Source organism: Mastigoproctus giganteus, chromosome 4 (assembly GCF_048544385.1).
Source record: "Mastigoproctus giganteus isolate SK-2022 chromosome 4, ASM4854438v1, whole genome shotgun sequence".
Classification (NCBI taxonomy): domain Eukaryota; kingdom Metazoa; phylum Arthropoda; class Arachnida; order Uropygi; family Thelyphonidae; genus Mastigoproctus; species Mastigoproctus giganteus.
The window spans coordinates 229869399-229896193 of NC_143578.1; the positions used below are offsets into that span (position 1 = coordinate 229869399).

The window sequence follows — 26795 nt, forward strand, 5'->3', positions numbered from 1 at the left end:
CTGGACAGCCGCAGCCATCAAACGTTTTATTCCCTTAAACAGGGTAGTACAAAATGATATAAAGGCAGTGAAGACCTTTTTGTGTCGACAAGAGAATGAAAACGCTGCATACATAAGAGGTCAGCACTTTAGCATTACTTGAGGCATACAATGGAAGAAAGCAAGCTTATACAGAATCAGCCATAAAAAGAAATTTGAGTTATCAACTTCCACAACAACATGATGGAAGTCTGTTCCAGCAATCAACTACCTGCTAGCTAAAGGCAAACTGCAGCCATCTATTCTATAACTGTCTTTCCTCAATTTGAATCTATGCCCCCTCAGGTTGTTAGTCTAAGCAAGCGGAAGTGTCCTGTCAGCATTGAGCCTGCTCAAACCATTCAAGGCCTTATACACCTCAATCAAATCACCTGGAAGCCTAGTTTCCAGATGCTGTAACTTGCAGAATTTAAGCTTCTCTTGGTAGGAGCACCCCTTTGTCCCTCTCACCAGTCTTGCCCTTCTCTGTACTCGTTCATTCTAGCAACTCTACATTTTTCCTAAAATGAAGCCTCCAGACCTGTATGCAGTACTCAAGGTATGGCCTGACCATTGCCTTATACAAAGGAATAATCACCTCCTTGTCTCTGCTAGCAAAATTCCTAAATATCATTGACAAATCCCCATGACCTGCTCTGGTAGGCCGTCTGCACTGCTCAGAGAACTTCATATCTGACTGCACAATTACCCCCAGGTCTTTTTCATTCTCCACCCCTATGAGTGTAGTACCTCACAGTTGGTACGTTTCTCTTGGGTTACTGCTACCATATGCAGTACTTTGCATGTGTCAATGTTAAACTTCAGTTGCCACTTCTCAGGGCCCATTCGCCTAACTTTTCTAGATTCTGTTGCAGTAGCATACTGCCTTTACTGTCATTAACAAGCCTTCCAACCTTCATATCGTCTGCAAACTTGGACATTAAGCGTTCATCGATATTATTCATATATTATACAAAACAACAGTGAGCTCAGCACCGAACCTTGGGGGACTCCGCTAATAACATTAGTCCATGTAGAGCAGCGTCCATTTTTACCTCTCTGCTGTCTCTCACTCAACGATCCCTTTATCTATTGCAGCAACTTGCCCTTAATGTCATACCACTCCAATTTGTACAGCAGTCTTCCATGTGCAACAGTATCAAAAGCTTTCCTGAAATCCAAGAATATGATTTCAAAATTAATTTTTGCATACTATTCCTTTGTGACCACATCGTAGTATCCAATCAAATTGGTCAGACAAAGCTTCCCCTTAACAAACTCATGCTGTGTCTGAACTATTACTGCAGTCTTGTCTAGGTGAATTGGGGATACATTTACACTCCCATTGTGAATTGGCGATACATTTACATATCTCCAGTCCATGGGGACCTCCTGTGTATCTAAGGTGCTCTCATAGGTATGGCTAAGGGTTTATGTTAAACTTCAACAATTTCTCCTCCACTTTGCTCTCAGTTATTACAAAATCACTTAGTTTCATGTTAGAGTTTGAATCACTTAGTTCCCTCTTAGAGTTTGATAAACTTCTGGAATTGCCCTCCTTGAATAACTCCTGATGTGTGAATGGAGATGCAAAATACTCATTCAGTTTATCAGCTACTTGAGCAGGATCATCAATAGTCGAACCATCTATGTTAAGTGGACCAATTTGATTCATCCCCTTCCTTCTATAGTTTACATATGTAAAGAACACTTTGCTGTTTTTCTTTGCATACTTTTCCAAACATTTCTCGTAATCTGCCTTCGCCTGCCTAACCTGCTTTGTGACTTGAAGTCAGCACTTGTAAGGAGATGTTGTCGCAGGTCAAGGTAGGTGACGCAGTTGGTCATTAGGTGCATCCAAGTTCCTCTTTAACCACAAACGCAGAAAGTTTATGGACTTGGTACTTTCTCAAATGCAGTTTCAGAAAGTACCAAGTCCATAAACCTAGTTTTAATCGAGTCATGACCAGTTAGCATATATGTTATCTCCATGTTTGGAGTAAGCCAGGTTCTTGGAGGTGAGGAAAACAACTTCAGGAATGAATTTATTTGTAGTTTCGCTTTTTAATCCGTAAATCCATCCGCCTGCGGTGATATTCAAAAATTCTGCTTCTTGATTTTGCTTTATACAATGTGGTATACCACTGAAGGGTTTTGTACGAAATGTGGTTCGGCACGTAGGAACTGGTCAAGCTGAGCAAAAACAGCCTCCCGATCTGTTCAAGCTTCTGAAAGAGGGTAACTTAATCAGCACGGCGTGAATAAATATTGCCATTAATCACATCTCTAAACTGGATCCCAAAACCGCGATCGGGGGGAAATTGCATGCATTTTAACTGAAAAGTAATATTCTTCTTCATTGGTGTAACGTTTCTTTTTTTTTTTTTTTTTTTTTTTTAACTAAGTCCCTCGTATACTGTCTGTAATTTGCATGAGTTCTGTGGTCGATTTTCTGTTTGCTGGACGAAAATTCCGAGTTTTCAGGAGACAAACCACGCTACCCTCGTTTGAGATCGACTAACTCAGTCACGTTGTGAAAAAGGCCTATAAAATTCCTCCCGTCATCGACTGGACTTAAACTAGTTCCTTTTCCACCCGATGTGAGGAGGACTTGCCAACAGAGAGATGTAGTGATTATACTCTTCTACAAGTCAATGATCAGACCTCATCATGATGATCAGATTTCGAACAGATCTATGTCCTTCTTCCTTCTTCAAATGAGACTTCCAGACTGTGTGCATATTGTATATAGTCTGCAAGCCTCATTTAAAGAAGGATGTAGATCTGTTTGAACGGATGTAGAAGAACAGTAAGATTAGCTAAGGGTACAAATGGATATTCTTACCATGGAAACTTCTGTTTTAAAAAATGCTGATAATAATAATTGCAGAGATTGGATCAAGGCACTGACAGAGAGACATTAATGAAGTCTTTATAGCTTTAAATTTATTGAGCAAATTAAATAATGAGGGCATGTTACTCTTTCTCGGACAACACAAAAGGGGGACACAAAATCTGTATAAGTTGCTGTAAAAATGTAACTTTTTTTTTTTTTTTTTTGGGCTTGTGCACCAAAAAGCCTGTGGCTCTCTTGCACTATATGTCGAATACTAATACTAATATTAATGCTTATACTAAGCTTCTTTCCATGCATTTGCCATTACTAAGACTAATACTAATGCTAATACTAACTTGGTTTGTTCAATGAAATGTCGGGACAAGTGTTGAACAAATAAGGTACTGTATCCAGACACAACAGAGCAAGAGCCTAATACAAAATGCAGTCAGAGGAATTCTATTTAAAAGGGATTGAATTGCTCCATGTGAATAAGAGGTTTTCGAGTTTAGGTGGCGTTCCGGTATCATGTTTGGAGGGCATTTCGATCTTTAACATGAACGCAGTTTTTATAAAATTGTGTACATATTATAGGTTTGTTTTTATATTTCACGACTTCCAGTTAATGTAGTAATTATTTTTTTATTTCCTTCTTTGTGAAACTGGAATGTGAAATATGTTGAAATTGAATGTCATGAATAAAAAGTAAGCGATCATTCATAACATAAAAAAATAATAAACAAAAATGCGCAAACAATTTCAATGTAGTTATTTATTTATTTATTTTTTTTTGTAATTATATGTTATTGCTATAGAATTAATCGTCAAAATGTTGAGGATGATCGGGAGAGAGCTATTTTATTTTATTATCCCAGAGGATATGCAATTCTCTGATCTTATTTGATATATAATTGTTTTTGTTTATATTTAGGATGGCCACAGGGCAAGAGGAATTCACAAGAAACAATATAAGAACATCGCCGTATTTAGCAGTTAGATGACCAGATTTTTTTAAACTAAAAATTGGGACATCTCATTGTATAACTCTACAGTGAGGTGTCCCGGGGCGGGTACCCGCGGATTATCCGCAAGTGGGTCGTGTTGCGGTTTTAGTTTTTGAATGTAAGTAATTTATTACAATAATTTCAAAAATTTAACATATTTCTATATATTATGCAATGAATATATTTTCAGTACGTTTTTTATATTTATTTTTGTAAGTTTTTGTATATTATATACAATAAAAAGAAATCAATATTGTTGATCCAGTGGTTCATCGCATTAATATGTCAATTTTTTTTAAATTTTTTATTTATTTGTGGGTTGCAGATAGAAACAGTGCAGGTCGGGTTCCAGTTACTATGGGGGATAGATCTAACACAATGGATCCGTGCAGGACTCTCCCTCATTGTGTTTGTGTTATTTGGGCACTTCATTGAGGAAATATATATATATATATATATATATATATATATATGCTGTACAGGCCCCAAGGACCCAGCACCCCCCTGTAAATGTACTCACAGGTTCCAGACTGTTCCAGGTGGTTAGCTGGCAATTGTCGCCTGGGCCAGCATTTGTAACATATAACTGCAGCAAGAAAAAATAAAATGAAACAAATAAAAATAATAAAATAATTAAGTCAATATTGTTGATTCCTAACAACAACCAGTGCAACCCTGCTAATGCAATAATGGGCTGGGCATATTGGTTTATATTTCACACTGTGTTCTTGTACATTATCACAACCTTTAACTTATAATGCTGCCGTGCCATGTTATATGCAGCCCCAGGGGCTCAAATCTGGTGAGTATGGGCTTGGCACACCCAGGGTCCTGAGCTGGATATCCCCTTCTACTTCTTTTGGTGATTCCCTTCTACTTTTGACTTGCGCTCTCTCTCTCTCTCTCTCTCTCCCCCCCCCTCTTTCTTAGGGTAACTCGGGAATTTTTTTTTTGGCTGGTGCCGCATAAGCCTCAGGCTTCCTTGCACCATATGGCTAATAATAATAATGCCTGGCAATTGAATTGTGATGAACCTTGTTTCTTATTATAGCACTACCATGCTGTGTAATAAATGGACAGTTCTTATAAGCAGTATCGTTATAAGTAATGTTTATATTTTGATTTTTTTTTTATTGAATTGTTTTAGTGACTGTAGTCATTACTGAAACTTAAGTTGCCCAGATATAAAAATTCAGTTAGTCAAAATGGTTAGCAATTGTTAGGCTAATGATAAAAATGCAGCTGTTTTTTTTTTTTTTTTTTTATGTGAACCCCAAACACGAGAGGTATTAGAACCTATAGTACTTAGTACCGTGCATGGGTTGGAGGTTGAGAAGACGAAAGAAGATATTTGTTGACATTGGACTTGAACTTCTGTAGATTGTAATTTTCAGGAAATACGTATGAAGGAAGGTTGTTCCAGAAAACGGCAGTTGAATGAATAAATGAGGAAGATGAAAAGTTGGTTCTGTGGGTTTGAAGTTGGACAGTAAATGGATGTTGGCTGGTGGCGGCACGTGTTCGGACTGTTTTGAAAGAGAGAGCGGGAATTATAGAAGCCAATTCAGAAGAACAGTGCCCATGGAAATATCTGTAGAAGAGGCATGCAGCAGAAACAGTACGTCTATGAGAAAGCGAGTGGAGAGACTCTGTTAGAGATGAATCATTAATTAACCTAACTGCCCTCTTCTGAATGGAATCAAGAAGCCTGAGAGAGGTTTTGGGGGCACCACCCCAAATGTGGGAACAATATTCCATGGCAGGGCGGATTTGCGATTTATACAGAGTGAGCAGCTGTTTGGAAGAAAAGTAACGCCGAGAGCGAAAGAGAAAACCAAGTTTTTTAGATGCAGAGGAAGCAATATTTGTAATGTGCTTGTGCCAAGAGAGATTAGAAGTCAGGGTAATCCCCAAAAGAGATATATCCTTTTGCCTAGAAATTGGAGTGTCACTAAAGATAAGCATAGGAGCAGAAGAATCCTTTTTGCGAGATATAAGACAAGACTGAGTTTTAGAAGGGTTGAAATCAACTAAGTTGTCTTTGCCCCACTGGAGAATTACCTGAAGATCGGCATTTAAGGAATTGGTAGCAGATTTTCGAGAAGTTGAAGCTGATTGAGCAGGGCAAGGTTTCTCAAAATGGAAAGTTGAATGCAATGTGCTATCATCGGCAAAACTATGGATAGGATTTCCAGTCAATGGAAGAAGGTCATTGATATACAAGAGGAAAAGAGTGGGGGAAAGAACTGAACCTTGGGGGACACCGGCATTAGTGGAGAAGTTAGAAGACAGAGAGCCATCTACCATCACCCTCAGTGAGCGATCAGAGAGAAAACTGGATAACCAATTACTAAAAACAGTTGGCAAACCATAAGATGGAAGCTTGTTTAGAAGACCTTTATGCCAAACACGATCGAAAGCCTTTGAGATGTCAAGAGCAACTGCTTGTGTTTCACCGAACCTTTCCATTGAAGTAGTCCATAAATGGGTAACATAAGCCAGAATATCACCAGTGGATCGACACCGACGGAATCCATACTGGCGATCGTTGATCAGACGGAAGGTTTCTAGGTAGTTTAAGAGTTGGCGGTTAATTGATTTCTCCATTACTTTAGAAAGAGCAGAAGTAATTGCAATGGGACGATAATTGGATGGGAGGGATTTGTCACCCTTTTTAGGAACTGGCTGGATATGAGCAAATTTCCAAGCAGAAGGAAAAACACCTTTGGAATAAGAAAGTGAAAAAAGGCGGCAAAGAATAGGAGTAAGTTCAGGAGCACAGATTTTGAGAACAAGTGGAGAAATACCATCAGGACCTGGAGCTTTCTTAGCATCAAGATTCATCAAAATCCTTCTGATATCCTTTTGACGGAAGACCACAGGAGGCATTGAATGGACCGTGTTGGGAATGGTGGGAGGTGTTTTACCAAGTTCATTAATACATGAGCTGGAAGAAAAATGGGATGCTAGCAGGTCAGCTTTATCCTTGGCTGAAGTGACAACAGAACCATCTGGTTTGGACAGAGGTGGGAGCAGAGATGGGCAAAAGTTGCGGCCAATAGCTTTGGCAAGAGACCAGAATGCTCGGCTACCATTAGGGCAAGAAGCAAGTTTTCTACTCTTAGCCTGTTCAAACTCTAGTTTGGACTGATTAATAACTGCTTTACAATTGTTGCGAGCTTTGGTGTAGGCAGAAAATGAAACTGAAGAATTAGAAACAAGCCAATTACGATAGGCAACATTCTTCTCTTGAACAGCCTTAGCACATTTATTGGAAAACCAAGGTTTAGATAAAGGACGAGATTTTAAAGTGGAGTGTGGGATAAAGGATTCCATTCCTGCAAGAATAATTTCACTGACACGATCTGAGCAAACGTTGACATCAGGAGTTTTGAAACAGTAATCCGACCAAAGAAAAGAAGAAAAGAAGTCTCGCAGGTCATCCCATTTTGCATTCTTGTAATGCCAAACAACACGAGGTTGGGAATAGCCATGAGATAAAGGTTCCATTGGAGAAGAGACAATCACCAAGTTGTGATCTGAAGTGCCTAAAGGACCTCTCACTTCGACCGTGTACTTAGAAGGCTTGTTTGTGAGAAAAAGATCAAGCGTATTGGCTGTATGATTCGGATTGTCCGGTATTCTTGTAGGTAAATGAACAAGCTGTGACTGACATGTCTACTTACATAACACAGCACTGCATTGAAATAGAAATTAATTTTAGAATCACTTACAAATGTGTATATAGTTTTCTAAGACAACCTTGTCTCCTTTCTAGCATGTGCTTTTTAGTTGCTAGATTTCAGAATTAAAATTTTGAAAGATAAATTACAGAGTACAGTAAAAATATATAATGGACATGAAGGATTTCATCTACTGGGCAGGCATCTAATTAGGAACCATAAGGCACTGGCAGCCAAAATGCTGTTCTCTCAAAATGCAGGTCACTGTTGTCACAGCACACACAGGCCCTCAGTGAGACAATCGAGACGCACCAGTACATTGCACAGGATGCCGCATGATATGGGTTTCCATGGTCATACAAGGGATATAGTTTTCAATAATCTTTACCCCTCCTGAAGGAAGGGTTGGGTTAATGACTGTGGTCCTATACTATTCAAACCACTAAAAAACAAAGTACATACCCATTGAAAACTGAAAACAAAATTATGAACTTCAGTGATCACCTCTGTACAGTGCTTTCTAATGGGTGTTGTATAGGATGATCTCTTTGTTCCCCTCTCTTACACACTTTTTAAATAGTAAAAGTGCTTTGAGTGACCAGGGTTCAAGTCTGTGACTTAAATACAGTGCTGTTTCTTGTGTTCTCTCTGTCTTGTGAGCTCCTTTGACCATATGGTTGTTCTGGAGGATAAACAGAATTTTTATTTTATTTTATTTAAACTTATAAATTTATTTTCATCATTAGCACATGGCAACTTTGCAACCTGCCTATTCTTCATTCTGGTCCCATACAAGATCAGTCTTTTTTTTTTTTTTTTTTGTCTCATGTTTTTGTATCATTGCATGTTGTTACTTGGATTACATTTTATACTGTATAATATATGGACAAATGCTGCTTTAGTACTGTACAGTATTATACATCCTTTGAATGCTTTTACTTATTACTACTTTCTTCCTCTTACTATGTTACTGATTGTATAGATGTGTGTGTGTGTGTGTGCGCGTGCATATTTTACTGTAAAAGCCCAAAACCTTAGCATTTACCAGTTTACTTTAGTAAAAGTTTGTTACATCCAAAAATGTTCTACATAATTGTTTTATTCACATTTTACATTTTTAAACAAAGGTATGGGGTATATATTTCCTATCCCTGAAAGCTTCTCCGAGTAAACTATTTGCTATATTCAGAATGTAGTGAATATGTAAACAGACATTCTTGTGAGTTATATCCCCAAAAATCAGAAAAGTGATAATCATATAGTGCATGAAGAGAATCAGTGAAAATTTCCTGGTTTGTTTACTTTTCAGTTTTTAAAGAAAGGCATGGAGGGATGGGATGTTACTCATATTCCTGCAAAGTTGCCTGGATAACTTCAAGGGTTTAGTGCCAAACAACGTTAGCTACAAAATTGCATTTTTGTTTTGAGATAACTTTAGTTTTACTTTATACAAATAACAATGAATATCATGTCACACAGCTGTATATCTCTAGTACCTTATAATGCTTTATTAGCTTGGGCTTTAAGAACATTTCCGGTAAACCAAGAAAATGTTAAATGACTTTTTCTTGGTTAATTGGAAAAATGTTTACTACAAAATGATTTTGTAGTTAATGTTTGACACTAAACCCATGACATATTCACTATATTTGGAATTCCTGACATGCAGTTTAGACATTTACCCTCCAATTTGGTAACTCCTACGATTTTTTGTATTTCAGACTTTTACAGTAATGCACACACACACATATACACTGCCTATGATTAATATCTGGGCACCTTTTCATTGATAGCACATCCTACCCAAGCACTGTGTGTCAGACAAAACTACAAATATGCTTATAAGCCTTCGACAAGACAATAGGACAACTATGAATGCTAGTTGCCAGAATCTACAGAGTTCCAGTGTGGATTGATAATAAAGTACCACATGAGCAATCAGTCTGGAACTGAAGATTCTTAGGGTGACAACTGGCAATGTGATCTGCAAATGTAAGGATACTGGTACTAAAACCAATCACAAAATTACCTGGAAAACTTCCAAAGCTGATGAAACATGACTGGAGAGTCCTTCAAAGAATTGTTCTCTCAAAATGCAGGTCACTGTAGTCACAGCACACACAGGCCCTCAGTGAGACAATCAGGATGCACCAGTACATTGCACAGGATGCCGCATGATATGGGTTTCCATGGTCACACAACTTGTCCTCTGCAGATAAAGGAACCACTAGGTGGCAGTGATCACTGTGTGCTGAAGTGGGATTTACTCAAAGAGGTAACTACCATTAGGGATAAAGGGAAAGGTTATTGCTTTCGTAAAGGCGACTACGATGGTCTGAGACAGTATTTAAATTCTATACAATGGGACCAACTGATGATGTTACCAACAGCAAATTCAAAATGGGAAGCATTCAAAGAACTTATCTTGGAAGCTACTAGGCTTTACATACCAACTAAGAAATATTGTTCAAGGTTTAGGTCTAAATGGATGTCAGATGAACTAATGAGACAGAGAAGAAAAATGCATGGGATACATACAAATTAACACGTGGTACAGAAGCCTATGATAGATACAAGTTGATCTGTAACCAAGTTACAAAGGAGGTTAGGCATGCGAAGGCAGATTACGAGAAATCTTTGGCAAGGGATACAAAGAAAAACAGCAAAGATTTCTTTACTTATGTAAACTCTAGAAGGAAGGGGATGAATCAGATTGGTCCACTTGATATCGATGGGTCAACTGTTGATGATCCTGCACAGGTAGCTAACAAACTAAATTAATATTTTGCATCGACATTCACACATGAGGAGTTATTCAGCGAGGGGAATGCCAGAGGTGTATTCAACTCTGGCAGTAAGCTAGAGAATCTTGTAATAACTGAGAGTAAAGTGGAGGAGAAATTGTTGAAGATAAACACAAGAAAGGCATCTGGGGGTGGATGGGATCTATCCAGTTATATTAAAGGAGGCAGCAAAGGAAGTAAGCAAACCCTTGGCCATAATTATGAGAGCTTCCTTGGACTCAGGGGAGGTACCCACAGACTGGAGATGTGCAAATATGACCCCAATTCACAAAGGAGGATCAAAGGCTGACACAAGTAGTTATAGACCTGTGAGTTTAACTTCTGTTCCAGGAAAATTAATGGAGGCACTGGTTAAAGAAGCACTGCAGGATCATCTAGACAAAACTTCAGTTATAGCTTGGACACAGCATGGTTTTGTTAAGGGGAAGTCTTGTCTGACCAATTTGATTGGATACTATGATGCAGGGAATAACTTTGATATTATATACTTGATATTTGATATTAGAAAGGCTTTTGATACTGTTGCACATGGAAGACTGCTGCACAAATTGGAGCAGTGTGGCATTGGAGGCAAATTGCTGCTATGGATAAAGGGGTGGTTGAGGGGGAGAAAACAGAGAGTGGTAATCAATGGACACTGCTCATCGTGGACTAATGTTATTAGTGGAGTCCCTCAGGGTTCAGTGTTGGGTCCATTATTGTTTTCTATATTTATAAATGATATTGATGATGGTATATCAAGCTTAATGTCCAAGTTTGCAGATGATATGAAGGTTGGCAGGGTTATCAAGGACACTACTGACACTATGCTGCTGCAACAGGATCTGGAAAGGTTGAGCAGATGGGTTGAGAGGTGGCAAATGAAGTTTAACATTGACAAATGTAAAGTACTACATTTGGGAAACAGCAACCCCAGAGCAATGTATCAACTCTGTGGTACTACACTGACAGTGGTAGAGAATGAAAGGGACCTGGACGTGGTTGTGCAGGCAGATATGAAGTTCTCTGATCAGTGCAGACGGGCTGCAAGAGTAGCTCATGGTGTATTGTCAATGATATATAGGAATTTTTCTAGCAGGGATAAGGAGGTGATTATTCCCTTGTATAAGGCAATGGTCAGGCCGCACCTAGAGTACTGTATGCAGGTCTGGAGGCCTCATTTCAAGAAGGATGTAGAGCTGCTGGAACGAGTACAGAGAAGGGCAACACGATTAGTGAATGGAACAAAGCGGTGCTCTTACGAAGAAAGGCTTAAGTTTTGCAAATTACAGTGTCTGGAGACTAGGCACCAGCAAGGTCATCTGATAGAGGTGTATAAAGCCTTGAATGTTTTGAGCATGCTCAATGCTGATGGGATTCTTCCTCTTGCTCAGAATAATCATCTGAGAGGGCATAAATTCAAATTGAGGAAAGACAGACGTAGGATAGACGTGTGGAAGTTTGCCTTTAGCCAGCGGGTGTTTGGTTGGTGGAACAGACTTCCATCTCTTGTCGTGGAAGTTGATAGCCTAAATAAGTTTAAAGCTCAGCTGGACAGGTATTTCGAATGAACAGAGGGGTGAAGTTGAGTGTTTTTTTTTTATTTTTTTATTTTTTGGCTGATGCTGCATAAGCTTGCTTTCTTGCATCAAATGCCTCTACTAATGCTAAAGCCACTAATCACTCTGACTAATGTCAAATGCTATATAGCATGGTGTAGGGCCTGCCATTCTTGAACTCGAGTAGACCAATGCAAAGCTATGCCTTGAAGTGATGAGTCATGGTACACGGTCTACTGATCTGATGGTCATCATGCCTGGATGTGGTGGATGCTCAAAGTAAGCTACCTGCCAGACTGTGTTGTCCTGACATTGAAATTGGGTGGATGCAGCATGATTGCTTGGGATTGTTTTTCATGGTTTGACCATTGGTTATTTTGGACAAAACCATGAATTCTGAGGTCTATTAGATGTCCAGGACAATAATGCATTACTTATATTGTGGCAGCATGTTGGGGAAGGCCCATACCTGCATCAGTAGGACAACACCTTCATGTCATACTGCTTGCATTGTGATAGACTAATCTGGGTATATGAGTGTTCAAAAGTTGGACTGGCCAGTCCAAAGCCCTGGCCTCAACCTATAGAGAACCTCCGGGATGAACTGGAACATTGGGTCATGTGATGTGAGACTTCCCAAAAAACAGAGCTGAATGGTGGAAAATAGCAGAGGACATGTACAAAAAACTAGTTTAGAGTGTTCCATGGAGACTAGAAGTTGTCATAAAAGCTGAAGGTTTCAGCAACACTATTAGTGCTCTTGTAAATAAAGGTTATTTGTAGATATGCATGTTTCCAGATGTTAATGCTAGGTCAGAGTATAAAGCAAGATTAGAAATTCTGTTTAATGTAATATAAAAACTGGTATGGGTGGATATAAGAATTCGAAATAAGGTATGGATTATGAAATATATGTTCACTTGGGAAAATGTATTAGAGAAGGGATGTAGTATTCATTACCTGGATTACCAAGCCTAAAAGATGCTAGAATAGTAGGCATGATGAAAAAATAAAAAAAGTACATTAAAATTATTTCTAATACAAAAATTAACAATAAATTATAGATTATAATTAAAGTGCTTAAATTAAAATGAGTTAATGGTCAAACTTGTATTAATGCACAGGAAGGGCCAAATTATAGAAAAGGATAAAATTGAAGATTTTGCAAGGTTTAAAGAATGGGAATGTATTAAAATAGTAGAGTACAGGGTTGTTAAAAAATTAAAGTATCCCTATGTAGAGGGCTCTGGAGCAAGTTCTAAGGCTTCTACTGAAGAGAAATTTGGATAACAGGTACAATAAAGAATGCACTTGCCACTTATTGGAAAAAAAAATTAGTTACAAAATTTGTCACTATATGGCACTGTGGCAATACAAATCACTTGAACAGTGCTACAATTGTTCAATGTGTCCTCTATTTTGGTCAACAACAGTTTCCATTCAAAGAACAGCATTTTCTGCAGCAGAACTTAACATGTCAACTGGAATAGTCAGCACATGATGTCTAATGCTGTCCTTCAGATCTGCCAGAGTTTGACATCCTGATACACCTGGTTCTTCAAAAAACTCCACAACCAGAAGTCTCATGGGGTGAGGTCCAGTGATCGGGGTTGCCAAGATGTCTGGAAATAATGGCTGATGACCCATTCGTCTGTAAAGTGTTGCCTTAGCAATCTTTGGACACAACATGTGGGGTAGTGCACCATCTTGCATGAATATGGTATCCTGAAGGCACCCACATTGTTGCATCTCTGGTATTGCGAAATTTGCTAACATTTCTATAAATTTATAAATTTATAATATGTTAAATTTACATTTATTATGTTATTATGCATACGTCCTCTAAAGTAAAGGATAATGGGGTTCTGCTATTTTCGGTTTTTATAATAATACATGTCTTATATAACCATTGTACTCATCTGAGTCAGTTATGTTTTCAATCTATTGTCTCATTATTTTGATAGAAGTGTCACTACTTAAACATTTGTCTATAAAGTCTGACTGTGACAGAACTTTTAACCACCCAAATGCAAACAAGAAAATGCCATTTTTTTTTTTAAATTTGCATTTAGGCACAAAAAACTCAAATAAAACTGCATTAATTTTTCCTTTGTTGCACTGCATGAAAAGATTCAATTAATGTTTATTTTATTGCCACTGAGGTCTGCCACTTGGATTTGTTTGCTTCTAGGCCTTTATATAAAGGTTATGTGATGTTATCTTTAGAAGTTATTTTACTGAGACATTTTAATTGTAATAAGAAATTTATGATGAATAAATGATGGTTTGTATTATCACATAATTTAAGTTTAATGATATGCATAAAAAGAAGTTAGCTTTTTTTAAATAAAAAAGAAACAATTGCTCATCTATTGATATATCTCAGGGCTGGCATATTCTCAGATGGCCTACAGTGGAAATAAAGTACAAAAGTAGTGCCAAAAAACAAAAAAAGATATGACAAAAAAAAGGCATTTCCATTTAGGGGGTGAAAAAATTTTTAAAAATTGACTGACTTATCAATTCTGAAATTAATAATCCAGTTATTATTATTTTGTAATAACAAGACAGTTATTATTTTGTAATTCTGGGTCATTATTGTGAAATGTTTATTTCACTGATTTATAAATTAAGCACTTTTATATCATGTGTAAGAATTGATGCACCAGCAACAAGCTTAAACTTTTAAAGAGATAAATTAATGATAAATTTAGCAATTTAATTGTTTAATTTATCCCTAGAATGTTATCATTAACAGTGTTTAGAATATGTAACAGTATTTTTTAAAAACCGTTATAACCATATTTGACAGTCACATGGACTCAAACCATTGTCAACAGAAATGTATGCTATTGCACTCCTGTATTGACCACTTGGCTATGTATCCCAGACTTTTATAAATTTAGCTAGAAATGCAGGTAGTGCGGCACTTTTACGAAGATAACCTTGTTGCTGCCACATCAAATGTTAAAAATGTTATAAAAAAAGTGTTTCATTTTATTTTATAATTGAATTTCTTTCATTAGTTTAGTGTAAAGGGCTTTTTTATTAACTTAATAAAGGAAATTATGAAATTCCCCTTTTTATCTATCACCCCACATAATTTGAGTTTAGACTAATCCTTGTTCTGCTTACCTTGGTTTGAGACTCCACTGCATTTAGTAAGTGCACAGTGTACAGTAGAAGTGTGTACAGTAGAAGAAACTTCAACATAAAGAGTTTATTTTTGTGCATTTGTCAAGCATACAATAGCCCACATCCAATAATATATTTTGATGAATCAGTTTTTATAGGCTGTGTTATTTCACTATTAGGCCAAAAAAAAAAAAGTTATCACGTGGAGGATCTAAAATTGTAGCCTGTAACAATTGATTCAGCAAGTTGTGCTAGATGCTTGTATTATATACTTGACAATTGTACAAAAATAAACTTTTTTTTTTTTTCCAAGTGGAAAATTCCTTTCATTTTTTTATTAAGTCATTTAAGTTATTAACAAACTTAAATAAACTTTGTGTACTTTATTCAATATTCCCATAAAATAAAATAAAATTACCCTTGTCTTGATGGGATTCATGAGGGCATAAATGGCAGATTAACATTTGCCAATGCCATTTGTATGTGGCACTATTACCAAGATAACTCCTAAAGGTGAAATTCATTTTCCATGCATGAGCATTAAGACCATTGCATATACCTATCATTTAAACCTGCTGGCCCTGATTTTTATAAGTTTGAAAAGGCCCATACATCAGTAATGCCAATATACTTGTAATGTTTAGCTATATTTTAAATTTGAATTAAGCATAATTTGCTGTATTTTACTATTGGTGATGTGATCTTGAATTAAGTGGATATTATTGAGACTGATTAAAAGTAGTTTCAATAAAACAGTAGAGTCTCAACTTTTTTAAACTTTCAACTCTCCCCTGGTCCTTGTTGTTACTTTATTTGATAGCCACAGAAAACTGAAACAAAAAAAAAGAAGCATTATATGAGTACTACAGGCTCTTATATATCATAGTACTGGTATAAACTTGTGTATTATATATTAAATGTTGCAAGAACATAAAATCTTAAGTGCTGCCAAAATATTGATACTGGAGGAAAAACAATGATACCATTGGATTCAGCACAAAATTTTATAAGTAACAATTAAATATACATATAAACTTAAAAATTTATTTTTTTTATTACCTTATATTATCAAAATGAAGTGAATACACAACGTTAGGTTAGATTAGTTTAACCACAGTTAAAATTGCAAAAATTAGTTAAATCGGAGAATTGATAAATTTGTCCATATAAAATAAGTTATTATTATTATTACTAGCCATATAGTGCAAGGAAGCCTGAGGCTTATGCTCCACCAGCTAAAAAAAAATTTTCGAGTTACCCTGAGAGAGAGAGAGAGAGAGAGAGAGAGTCAGAAGTTAGAAGGTAATCATCAAAAAAGAGAAGAATGATGATATCCAGCTCAGGACACTGGGTGTGCCAAGCCCATACTCACCAGATGTGAGCCCCTGGGGTAATATATCAGTAGACAATATCAGAAACATTTATTCATTAATGAATACTTTTATAAATAAAGTGATAATTATATTTCCATTTATAGGTTGAGGCTAGATTCCCGTGAAATCCATTATGACACCAATTGAAGAATTTATTGCTTTTGAAAGGAAAAAACTACAGCTAGAGAAAGTACAACTAGCAACCCGTGTTAAATCTTTTCTTACAAGATATGATGCACAGAACCAAACAATTCAGGTAAAATGGGATGAAGTTTAAGGAATTTTTCTTTAATAAAAAAAAAAAAAATTTTAATTTTTATGCTCCTAAATTGTTATTGATGAAAATAAGACATTTAACTGGCCCTGGGTGCCAAGTGATTGTGATTGAGCGTTTTCTCTGTGCTTAAAGTGCTATTGTATAAAAGTGATTTATAGTTCTTTTAAGTTCCTGTCCTTAAGAAATTTATTTATTTAATATCAGCTACTGTTACAAAAGTACTTGTACAGAGCAAGAAAGAAAAGCTGCCTTTCTTTATTTTTCATATTTCTATTACTAACACTTACTACTTTATGCTTGGCCACACCGGGCACTGCTTCTGCCTCCCCATGGCGGTGCCAGAAACCTTGGCAGAACAGTTAATCTTCCAAGGGCCAAAAGGTGCAATTATGGAACATAATGTGTTTCCTCCTCAAGAGCCGACAAGCTCTCAGCCTGACATAGAAACCGAATATGACACGTCACAATCCAAGAGGTTTAAAACCAACTCCTTGGTGACAGATTTCCCTGCATTTCTCATAATGCACTCTCTTACAGATCAACCTCTGACCAAACTGTCTCCGTTTCTTATCCAGAAACATCCGGAAAGTCTGGCAGGATCTCCTAAGACAGTCAAGAGACTGCAATCAGGGGACCTACTAGTAGAAACAAATAGCCGGAAACATTCAGAGCATCTACTGAAAATTACAAATTTTGCTGGAATTCCAGTAAAAGTTTCTTCCCATGGAACCCTAAACACATCTAAGGGAGTTATATCCAGCTGGAATCTAATGAATATTTCAGAGAAGGAGATAAGTCAAGAGCTTCAGGAGCAAAATGTAATTGCAGTGAAAAGAATCATGACTAAAAAGGACAATACACTGACACCTATAAGGAATATTATACTCACTTTTAATACCCCAAACCTACCTTCGTCCATAAAAGCAGGTTATCTTCTTTGCCACATTCGACCGTACATTCCTAATCCCTTGAGATGTTATAAGCGCCAAAAGTATGGCCACTCTCAAACTGCATGTAGAGGAAACCCAGTTTGTCCTAACTGAGGGTCCTCCGATCATACTCAAAATGATTATTCAGCAACAGAAATGATCTGCCCTAACTGTACAGACAACCATCCCACTTATTCTAGGATATGCGACAGGTGGAAAACTGAAAAGAAAATTTTGTGAAGTATAAAATTGAAAATAAAGTAAGCTTTCAAGAAGCGAGAAATTTAATTGCTCCCAGTATTACTAAACGTACGTATGCCAGTGTTGCACAAAAATATCAATCAGTGGTCACCCAGACTGATGTTACAGTCCCTTCAAATACCTCAATCTCTGACTGGGTACGAACTGTTCTCTCCCAGCAACAGTCCAATATCCCCAAAGAGTTGAACCAGGCAAGCAATACTGCTCTTACAGTTCCAGTGAAATCTCTTTCTCCTCCTCCTCCAGTGAATGCTGCTGCATCAAATAATCAAGACTCAAACGTAAAAACGAATATTCAGGAGACATCCATGGATACAATTAACTTGTCCAGACAGGAAGACCCAGTCTTAGAAATATATCTGGAAGAAGATATGGACACCGGTCAGCCATTCTTCTCCAAAAAAGACAAACTGAAACCTGAACGCCATAGACCAGTCACATCAAAAAAAACAGTTAGATACAGCTTCTTTTATTAAACACCAATAATGTCTTATTCTTCAAAGGAATTGTAGAGGATTTTGTAGAAACTTTAACGATATTTAAGACTTAATTAACTGCTACTCTCTAGTTGGTTTCTGTATAGTAGTAGTAGTGGCATGTGATGCAAGAAAGCAAATGTATGAGCTTATGCAGCATCAGCCAAAAAAAAAAAAAAAAAAAAATATCACACCATTCCCTCCAAATGCCTGTCCAGTTCCTCTTTAAATTTATTCAACCTATCAACTTCCACAACGACAGATGGAAGTTTGTTCCAGCAATTAACCACCCGCTGGCTAAAGGAAAATTTCCGCACATCTATTCTACCTCTGTCTTTTCTTAATTTGAATTTATGCCCCCTTAGATTCGTAATCTGAACAAGTGGAAGGATCCCATCAGAATTCAGCGTGCTCAACCCATTCAAGGCCTTATATACCTCAATCAGATCACCGCGCAGGTGCCTAGTCTCCAGCCACTGCAATTTGCAGAACTTAAGCCTCTCTTGGTAAGAGGATCCCTTCATTCCCCTCACCAATCTTGTTGCCCTTCTCTGTACATGCTCAAGTAAATCTACATCCTTCCTAAAATGAGGCCTCCAGACCTGTACGCAGTACTCAAGCCGTGGCCTGACCATTGCCTTATACAGAGGGATAATCACCTCCTTTTCCCTGCTAGCAAAATTCCTATATATCATTGACAAAACCCCATGACCTGCCCTGGCAGCCTGTCTGCATTGCTCAGAAAACTTCATATCTGCCTGCACAATTACTCCCAGGTCTTTTTCATTTTCTACCACCTTAAGTGTAGTACCACACAGTTGGTACGTTTCTCTGGGGTTACTTCTACCCATATGTAGTACTTTGCATTTGTCAAGGTTAAACTTCAGTTGCCACTTCTTAGCCCATTTGCCCAAATTATCTAGATCCTGTTGCAGTAGTACACTGCCATTACTGTCATTAACAACCCTACCAACCTTTGTATCATCTGCAAACTTCGACATTAAGCCTGATATACCTTCATCAATATCATTGATAAATATACAAAACAACAGTGGACCTAACACTGAACCCTGTGGGACTCCACTAATAACATTAGTCCAAGAAGAGCAGCACCCATTGATTACCACCCTCTGTCTTCTAGCACTTAACCATCCTTTTATCCATTGTAGCAACTTACCCTTAATACCATTCTGCTCCAATTTGTACAATAGTCTTCCATGCGCAACAGTGTCAAAAGCTTTCCTGAAATCCAAATATATGATATCAAAATTATTTTTTGCATCCAGTTCCTTTGTAACCACATCATAATATCCTATCAAATTTGTCAGACAAGACTTTCCCTTAACAAACCCATGCTGTGTCTGAATTATTGCTGCAGTCTTGTCTAGATGATCCTGCAATGCATCCTTAACCAGTGACTCCATTATTTTACCCGGAACAGAAGTTAAACTAACTGGTCTGTAATTACTCGTGTCATCCTTCGAACCCCCTTTGTGAATTGGGGATACATTTAACTTCTCAAATCTCTAACTTCTCAAATTTCTACCAGCATAAAGAACTATTCTATCTATCGACATGATCATAATACTTCAACTTCTGCCCGTTGGGGTGTGGCCATCTTGGTCAGCTCAAAGGTCCCAACCAAGCAGATTGTTTTGAAAACTGAAATTGAAGTTGTTGCTGTACATTTGATAACCCAAATTGAGTTTACATTAGTATCAGTTTATCTCCCACCAAGTCATACCTTCTCTTACCAAGACCTTGAAAACCTGCTAATGCAGTTACCTTCCCCTGTCTGTCTCTTGGGGGATTTCAGTGGCCACCACCCCTTATGGGGATCTGCTAAATTGGATAGGCATGGCCGCCTGATTGAAACCTCCATAGATAAGCAAAACTTTACCATTCTTAATACCAGTGAACCTACTCACATACAATTACCAACTGGAAAAACTTCTGCAATCGATCTCTTGATATGCTCCCTGATTCTGTTTCCAATCATGGAATGGTCTGTTATGGGCGATCCTACGGGCAGTGATCATTTTCCAATTATTTGTGATTTGCTCACTTCAAAACCACCATTAGCCAAACCCTGCAAGAAATGGAAGTTCTCGCAAGCCAACTGGGTCAAATTTCAGTCAGTTGTCACTCTGGATGAGAAAGTTATACGAACACAGTCGATAGATGAAGCCACAGATTATATCACTTCACATCTATAATCTGCAGCTAACTGTTCAATTCTATTGTCGAATCCTCAGTCCTGACAGCACCTTAACTATTGGTAGAATGAAGAATGCATAAAAGCAAAGAAGTTAAAAAATAAAGCATGGAATTTATTTCATAAATTCCCAAACACAGCTAATCTTATCAGCTACAAGAAATTAAGGGCAAAAGCACGTCTCATTCAGAGGCAAGCCAAGAAGAATTCTTGGATTTGGTTTGCATCTACCATAAATAGAAATACTAACTCCAGGTTAATATGGAAGAAAATTAGGCAGATTTCTGGAAAATTTCCAACCATCCCTTCACCAATTCTTTCGTGGATTGGGCAAGAACTCTCTGCTCCTGAGGACATAGCAAATGCCTTGGGCAAAACCTTTGCCCAAGTTTCTGTGGCATCAAATTTTTCTCCAGATTTCCAAAAAAATAAAGACCACGACTGAACAACATGCCATCAACTTTCTAACCTCAGTTTCCCTTCCGTATAACCAGCCTCTTCAATATTCTGAACTTCTACAAGCCAATAAAACAACACACAACAGTGCCGCTGGGCCAGATGGAATATCTTATATCATTTGCAAATACTGCTGGTCTACTATAACCAAATATTTCTGGAAAACATTTATCCCAGCTCTTGGCATCATGCCACAGTGCTTGCTTTTTTGAAACCTGGAAAAGATCCTACCAGTCCGTACAGGTACTGACCAATTTCCCTCTCCAGTTGCCTCTGTAAATTACTTGAAAAAATTATCCATAATTGACTTGTTTGGATCATTGAAACAGAACACCTAATGAGTAATCATCAGCATGGGTTTTGTAAGGACAGGTCCTCCATAGATCTCATGATCAAAGCCGAGTCTTCAATTCGTAATGCCTTTGTAAAAAATAAACATCTTATTATGGTTTCCATAGACATAGAGAAGGCATTTGATACTACCTGGCATCGTGGCATTCTCAGGGACCTTTATGCTCTTGGCCTACAAGGCAACCTGCCTATATTCATTAGGAACTTTCTGTAGAATCATTCGTTCCAAGTTCGATATCACAACTCACTTTCTGTGACATTTTTACATGAAGAAGGAGTGCCACAAGGGACTGTACTGAGTGAAACCCTTTTTGCCCTTAGAATCGATTCCATCACAAAAGAACTTCCAAATACTGTTCAGACCTACCTTCATGCCGATGATCTCTCAATTTCTTGCCATTTTCAGAACATGAGATCCATTGAATGGCAACTGCAGATATCCCTGAATAAAGTCCAAAGGTGGGCAAGGTTAAATGGCTATAATCTATCACAGCAGAAGACTGTTGCAATCCACTTTTGTAATCAACGGAAAATGCATACAGATCCTGAACTTTAGATGTCAAACTTTACCATTCCAGTGACTAACAACGTCAGATTCTTGGGATTAATCCTTGATCCTGTTGCGGCAGCATAGTGTCAGTAGTGTCCTTGGCAACCCTGCCAACCTTCTTATCATCTGCAAACTTGGACATTAAGCTTGATATACCATCATCAATATCATTTATAAATACAGAAAACAATAATGGACCCAACAATGAACCCTGAGGGTCTCCACTAATAACATTAGTCCACGATGAGCAGTGACTATTGATTACCACTCTCTGTCTTCTCCCCCTCAACCACCTCTTTATCCCTAGCAGCAATTTGCCTCCAATGCCACACTGCTCCAACTTGTGCAGCAGTCTTCCAATGGAAACAGTTTCAAAAGCCTTTCTAAGATTCAAATATATGATATCAAAAATTATTCTTTGCAACCAGTTTCTTTGTGACCACATCATAGTATCCAATCAAATTGGTCAAACAAGACTTACCCTTAACAAACCCATTCTGTGCCTGAGCTATAACTGAAGTTGTCTAGATGATCCTGCAGTGCTTCTTTAACCTGTGCCTCCATTAATTTCCTTGGAACAGAATTAAACTAACAGGTCTCTAATTACCTGTGTCTCCCTTTGATCCTCTTTGTGGATTGGGATTACATTTGCACATCTCCAGACCATGGATACCTCCCCTGAGTCCAATGAAGCTCTCATAATTATGGCTAAGAGTTTGCTTACTTCCTTTGCCTGCCTTCTTTAATATAACTGTATAGATTCCATCCACTCCAGATGCATTTCTTCAACAAATTCTCCTCCAGTTTACTCACAGTTATTACTAGATTATCTAGCCAGAGTTTAATACGCCTCAGGCATTCCCCACCCTGAATAACTCCTCATGTGTGAATATAGATGCAAAATATTCATTTAGGTTGTTATCTACCTGAGCAGGTCATCAACAGTTGAACCATTGATATCAAGTGTACCGATCTGATTCATCCCCTTCCTTCTAGAGTTTACATAAGTAAAGACTCTTTGCTGTTTTTTTTTTGCATCCTTTGTCAAAGATTTCTCATAATCTGCCTTTGCCTGCCTACCCTTCTTTGTAACTTGGTTACAGACCACCTTACATCTATCACAGGCTCGTAACACCTGTTAATTTATATGTATCCCATGCATTTTTCTTCTCTGCCACGTGTAGTTCATCTGACATCCATTTAGGCCTAAATCTTGAACAATATTTCTTAGTTGATATGGAAAGCCTAGTAGCTTCCAATATTAATTCTTTGAATGCTTCCCATTTTGAATTTGCTGTTGGTAACATCATCAGTTGATCCCACTGTATAGAATTTAAATACTGTCTCAGACCACCATAGTCACCTTTACAAAACCAAAAACCGTTCCCTTTACTCCTGATGGTAGTTGCCTCTTTGAGTAAATCCCACTTCAGCACACTGTGATCACTGCCACCTAGTGGTTCCTTTATCTGCAGATTCTTAATGCATGAAGAATCACTACTGATAATCGGGTCAAGAGTATTACTCCCTCTAGTTGCGTCCCGAACATGTTGCTGTGGAAAACGATCATTCAATAAATCCACAAAAGCCTTGCTAGTGTGTGAGTGACCAACTCATAAATTCCAGTCAATATCTGGGAAATTAAAATCCCCTATTATAAGATATTCTGATTTACTGGCCCACTCTATTTCTCTGTACAGTTGTTTATTATACTCATGAGAGTCAGTAGGCCTATAAAACACTCCTACTGTCAATTTTGCTTTCTTATTGCTTACGTTACACCAAACTGACTCAACACTGCACTGTCAGCCACGTCGACTGTCTGTACTTCCTTGGATGTGTCTGATTTCTGTGACTTAAAGAACTAAATTTTTATCCTATAAATGATTATGAATCCTAATTTTACTAAGAACTTCAGATAATCTTCCTAGTATCTAGCATCAAATTATTAGAAGGCTTGAAATCCTAACTTACTGTATATTCTTTTTCCTTAAAGTCACATTATTCAAAATCTCGCATTAAAAGTATGCAGCATAATGATATTAATATATTAAACTGTTTCTTATTTCATTGATTTCCAACATTTTTGATTGCCAATATTTAGCCATTTGATTATCTGGGAATTTTTTTATCCCCCCTCTACTTTTTCTATAATTTTTCTCATAGTTTCCCCATTAAATATTTGAGTTGAATATGCTTGTATGTGGTTTTATGCCACATACAAGATATTGTGGTTTTATATGGTTTTATCATAAAATAAAATAGAAATAGAATAAAATAAAATGAATAAAATAGGAATTTATTACTTTTTGTAGGTTTAAATTTATACTGAAACTTCTCTGTATAACTTTTTATAGATTTAAATTTATACTGAAACTTATCTGTATTTAACAAAATATTCTTTGTAAGTACTAATATGTGAACCATATTGCTATTAAAAATTTACAAAAAAAATTTTCAAGTTTTAAATACAAGTAGTCATATATCATTAAGTTCTTGATAGCTAGCACAGTTGGTTATATATTGTTATCAGTTATCAGATTTATGTTTAATAAATATTTTGCTAATAAATATCACTTTGATAACTATTTATATTTAAAACTTTAAAAAATTTTGCAAATTGGTAAATTGCATTGGAAAATAGAATTTTTCACAATATCAATGCATTTACATTAAAATCTTCACAGGTATAATTTTAGGTTATAAAGTATGTGCTAATGTGTTATATATATATATCATCACTATAAGTATATCAGCTACAAGTGAAATATTTATATTCTTTAGAAATATGACTTTGAAGTAAACAAGAAAAAAAAAAATTAAATCATGTCACCTGAACACCTGTTTTTTCTGTATTTATCCATGGTGTGTAAACAAAGGTAACTAAGGATTGCATCAACTGTATGTGATTTCTATAGCAACAACTGCCTAATCAATATTCCTTTCTGTAATTCAGACAGTTGCATGTAGATAATGTCCTTGTATGCCAGTGAAATGCTGTGGTCAGTGAGGAATCTTAAAATCAAAGTATCTTTATTTTTAGTGGCGTTAGGCAAGAATCGGACTTAGTTTCAGGTATGTCAGCAAATATTTCTTACTGAATGGAATGGAATGGATAACAAAATACTTAGAGAAAGTTATTATTGATTTGTATTGTTTTGTATTAGAGCAAGCACTGAATGCAAAAGGGATAGCAACCAGGAAGCAAACAAGTCAGATATGCCATCATTGTTATAAATACGTTGTGCAGTAATTAGGGGTTAATGTTAATAAAGAATAAATATTTTAATGAGGTCTACATATAAACTTTTTGTTTATGGTTACATTTTAAAAGATAATTTATTTTTTCCTAAGTTATCATTGGTACCAGTTGATAATTCCTTTGGATTATTTTTTAGCCAGTTTCTCCAACTTCTAATGTTGCAACAAGTGATAAGTGTAATACTGCATATCAAGAGAATGATTCCATGATCGCTGTAAGTAGTAGTTTTTAATATTTCCCTAACAGATGTTAACTTGGATATTCAGTATACATTATTTTTTACTGATTCTTTCTCATTAATATTGGGGAGAGTGGGAAAGAATAACTGTAGCTTTGTTAAATATAAAATGACAGGAATGGTTTTACTGAAACCTTGCTTGATTCCCCAAAATTTTCCAAATTGAAAGTTTCAGAAAAAAGCATATGATGTTATTGTAATTTTTAGTTTTATCTATTTGTGTTCCTGTAAGTCTTTATAAAAAATCTAATAAATCTCTTAAAAAGCTTATAGTTGGGAATATATATACACCCCTATTTTATTCATCATCATCATCAGCCATTTTCGATCCACTGCAGGATGAAGGCCTCTCCAACAATTTTCCAGTTTCTTCTGTTTTGTGCGATGGCCATCCATTTACTACCCACAAACTCATGAATTTCATCTATCGCTCTCCGCCGTTGTCTTCCAGGTTTTCTTCTAGCTCCTCTTGGGTACCATTATATTATTTTCTTAGTCCATCTGTCATCATGTCTTCGAGCTATGTGTCCTGCCCAAGACCATTTTAGTTCTTTAGTTTTGATAAGAACGTCCTTTACTTGGGTTTGCTGCCTAATCCCTGTGTTTCTCTTCTTATCTAACAGTCTGATTACCAATATAACTCATTCCATTCTTCACTGTGTAGTTCTCAGCTTCTCTTCCATTCTTTTGGTGAGTGCCCAAGCTTCACTTCCATAAGTCGTGGTGGGGAGTATACATTGGTTCATTATTTTACGTTTCAGACAAACTGGGATATTGCGCCTCATTATGTGACTATATTTCCTGAATGCTATCCATCCAAAATTTATTCTTCTCTTGACTTACAGCCATTTATCATTATTACAGCTAATAACTTGTCCCAGATAAGTGTATGACTCCACCTTTTCAATTACTGCTTCTTCAATCATTATGTCCCTTTCTGTGGCATACTTGTTCATCATTACTTTTGTTTTAGCCATATTCATCTTTAGTCCAAAATCCTTACTAACTGTGCATAATTTATTAAGATTTTCCTCTAATTCTTTGGGATTGTGGCTTATGACCATAATGTCATCTGCAAATTGTAAATGGTTTAGGTACTCTCCATTCACATTGACTCCTTTCTGCAACCAGTCTAATCTTCTGAAAGCTTCCTGAAGGGCAGCAGTAAACAACTTCGGAGATATTGTGTCTCCTTGTTGAACTCCTTTCTCAATTTTAAATTTGCTACTGTCTTTGTCTAGTTTAATAAAGGAGGTAGCATTCTCATATATTTTCTTCAAAATTATAATATATGGGGTATCAGTGCCTTGTCTTTCAAGTGCCCGAAACATTGCCTCATGCTGTATGGAGTCAAATGCCTTTTCATAATCCACAAATGGCAGGCATAAT

At 36.9% G+C, this 26795-nt stretch overlaps 1 protein-coding gene across 3 annotated transcripts in view; it reads left to right on the plus strand.

Annotated features, from left to right (window-relative positions):
- Window positions 1-3424: 3424 nt before the first annotated feature.
- LOC150087471 (uncharacterized) overlaps window positions 3425-26795 on the plus strand; it is a 238090-nt gene continuing 214719 nt past the window's right edge. For 2 of the 3 annotated variants that reach the window (XM_090372089.1, XM_090372090.1), the window contains exons 1-3: window positions 3425-3559; window positions 16496-16647; window positions 25305-25382. In XM_090372089.1, the coding sequence (XP_090228215.1) occupies window positions 16525-16647; window positions 25305-25382 (201 nt within the window). In that variant the 5' untranslated portion in view covers window positions 3425-3559; window positions 16496-16524. Of the gene's footprint in view, window positions 3560-16495; window positions 16648-25299; window positions 25383-26795 lie in introns of those variants that run through there. The other variant, XM_090372091.1, reaches the window with a different exon arrangement.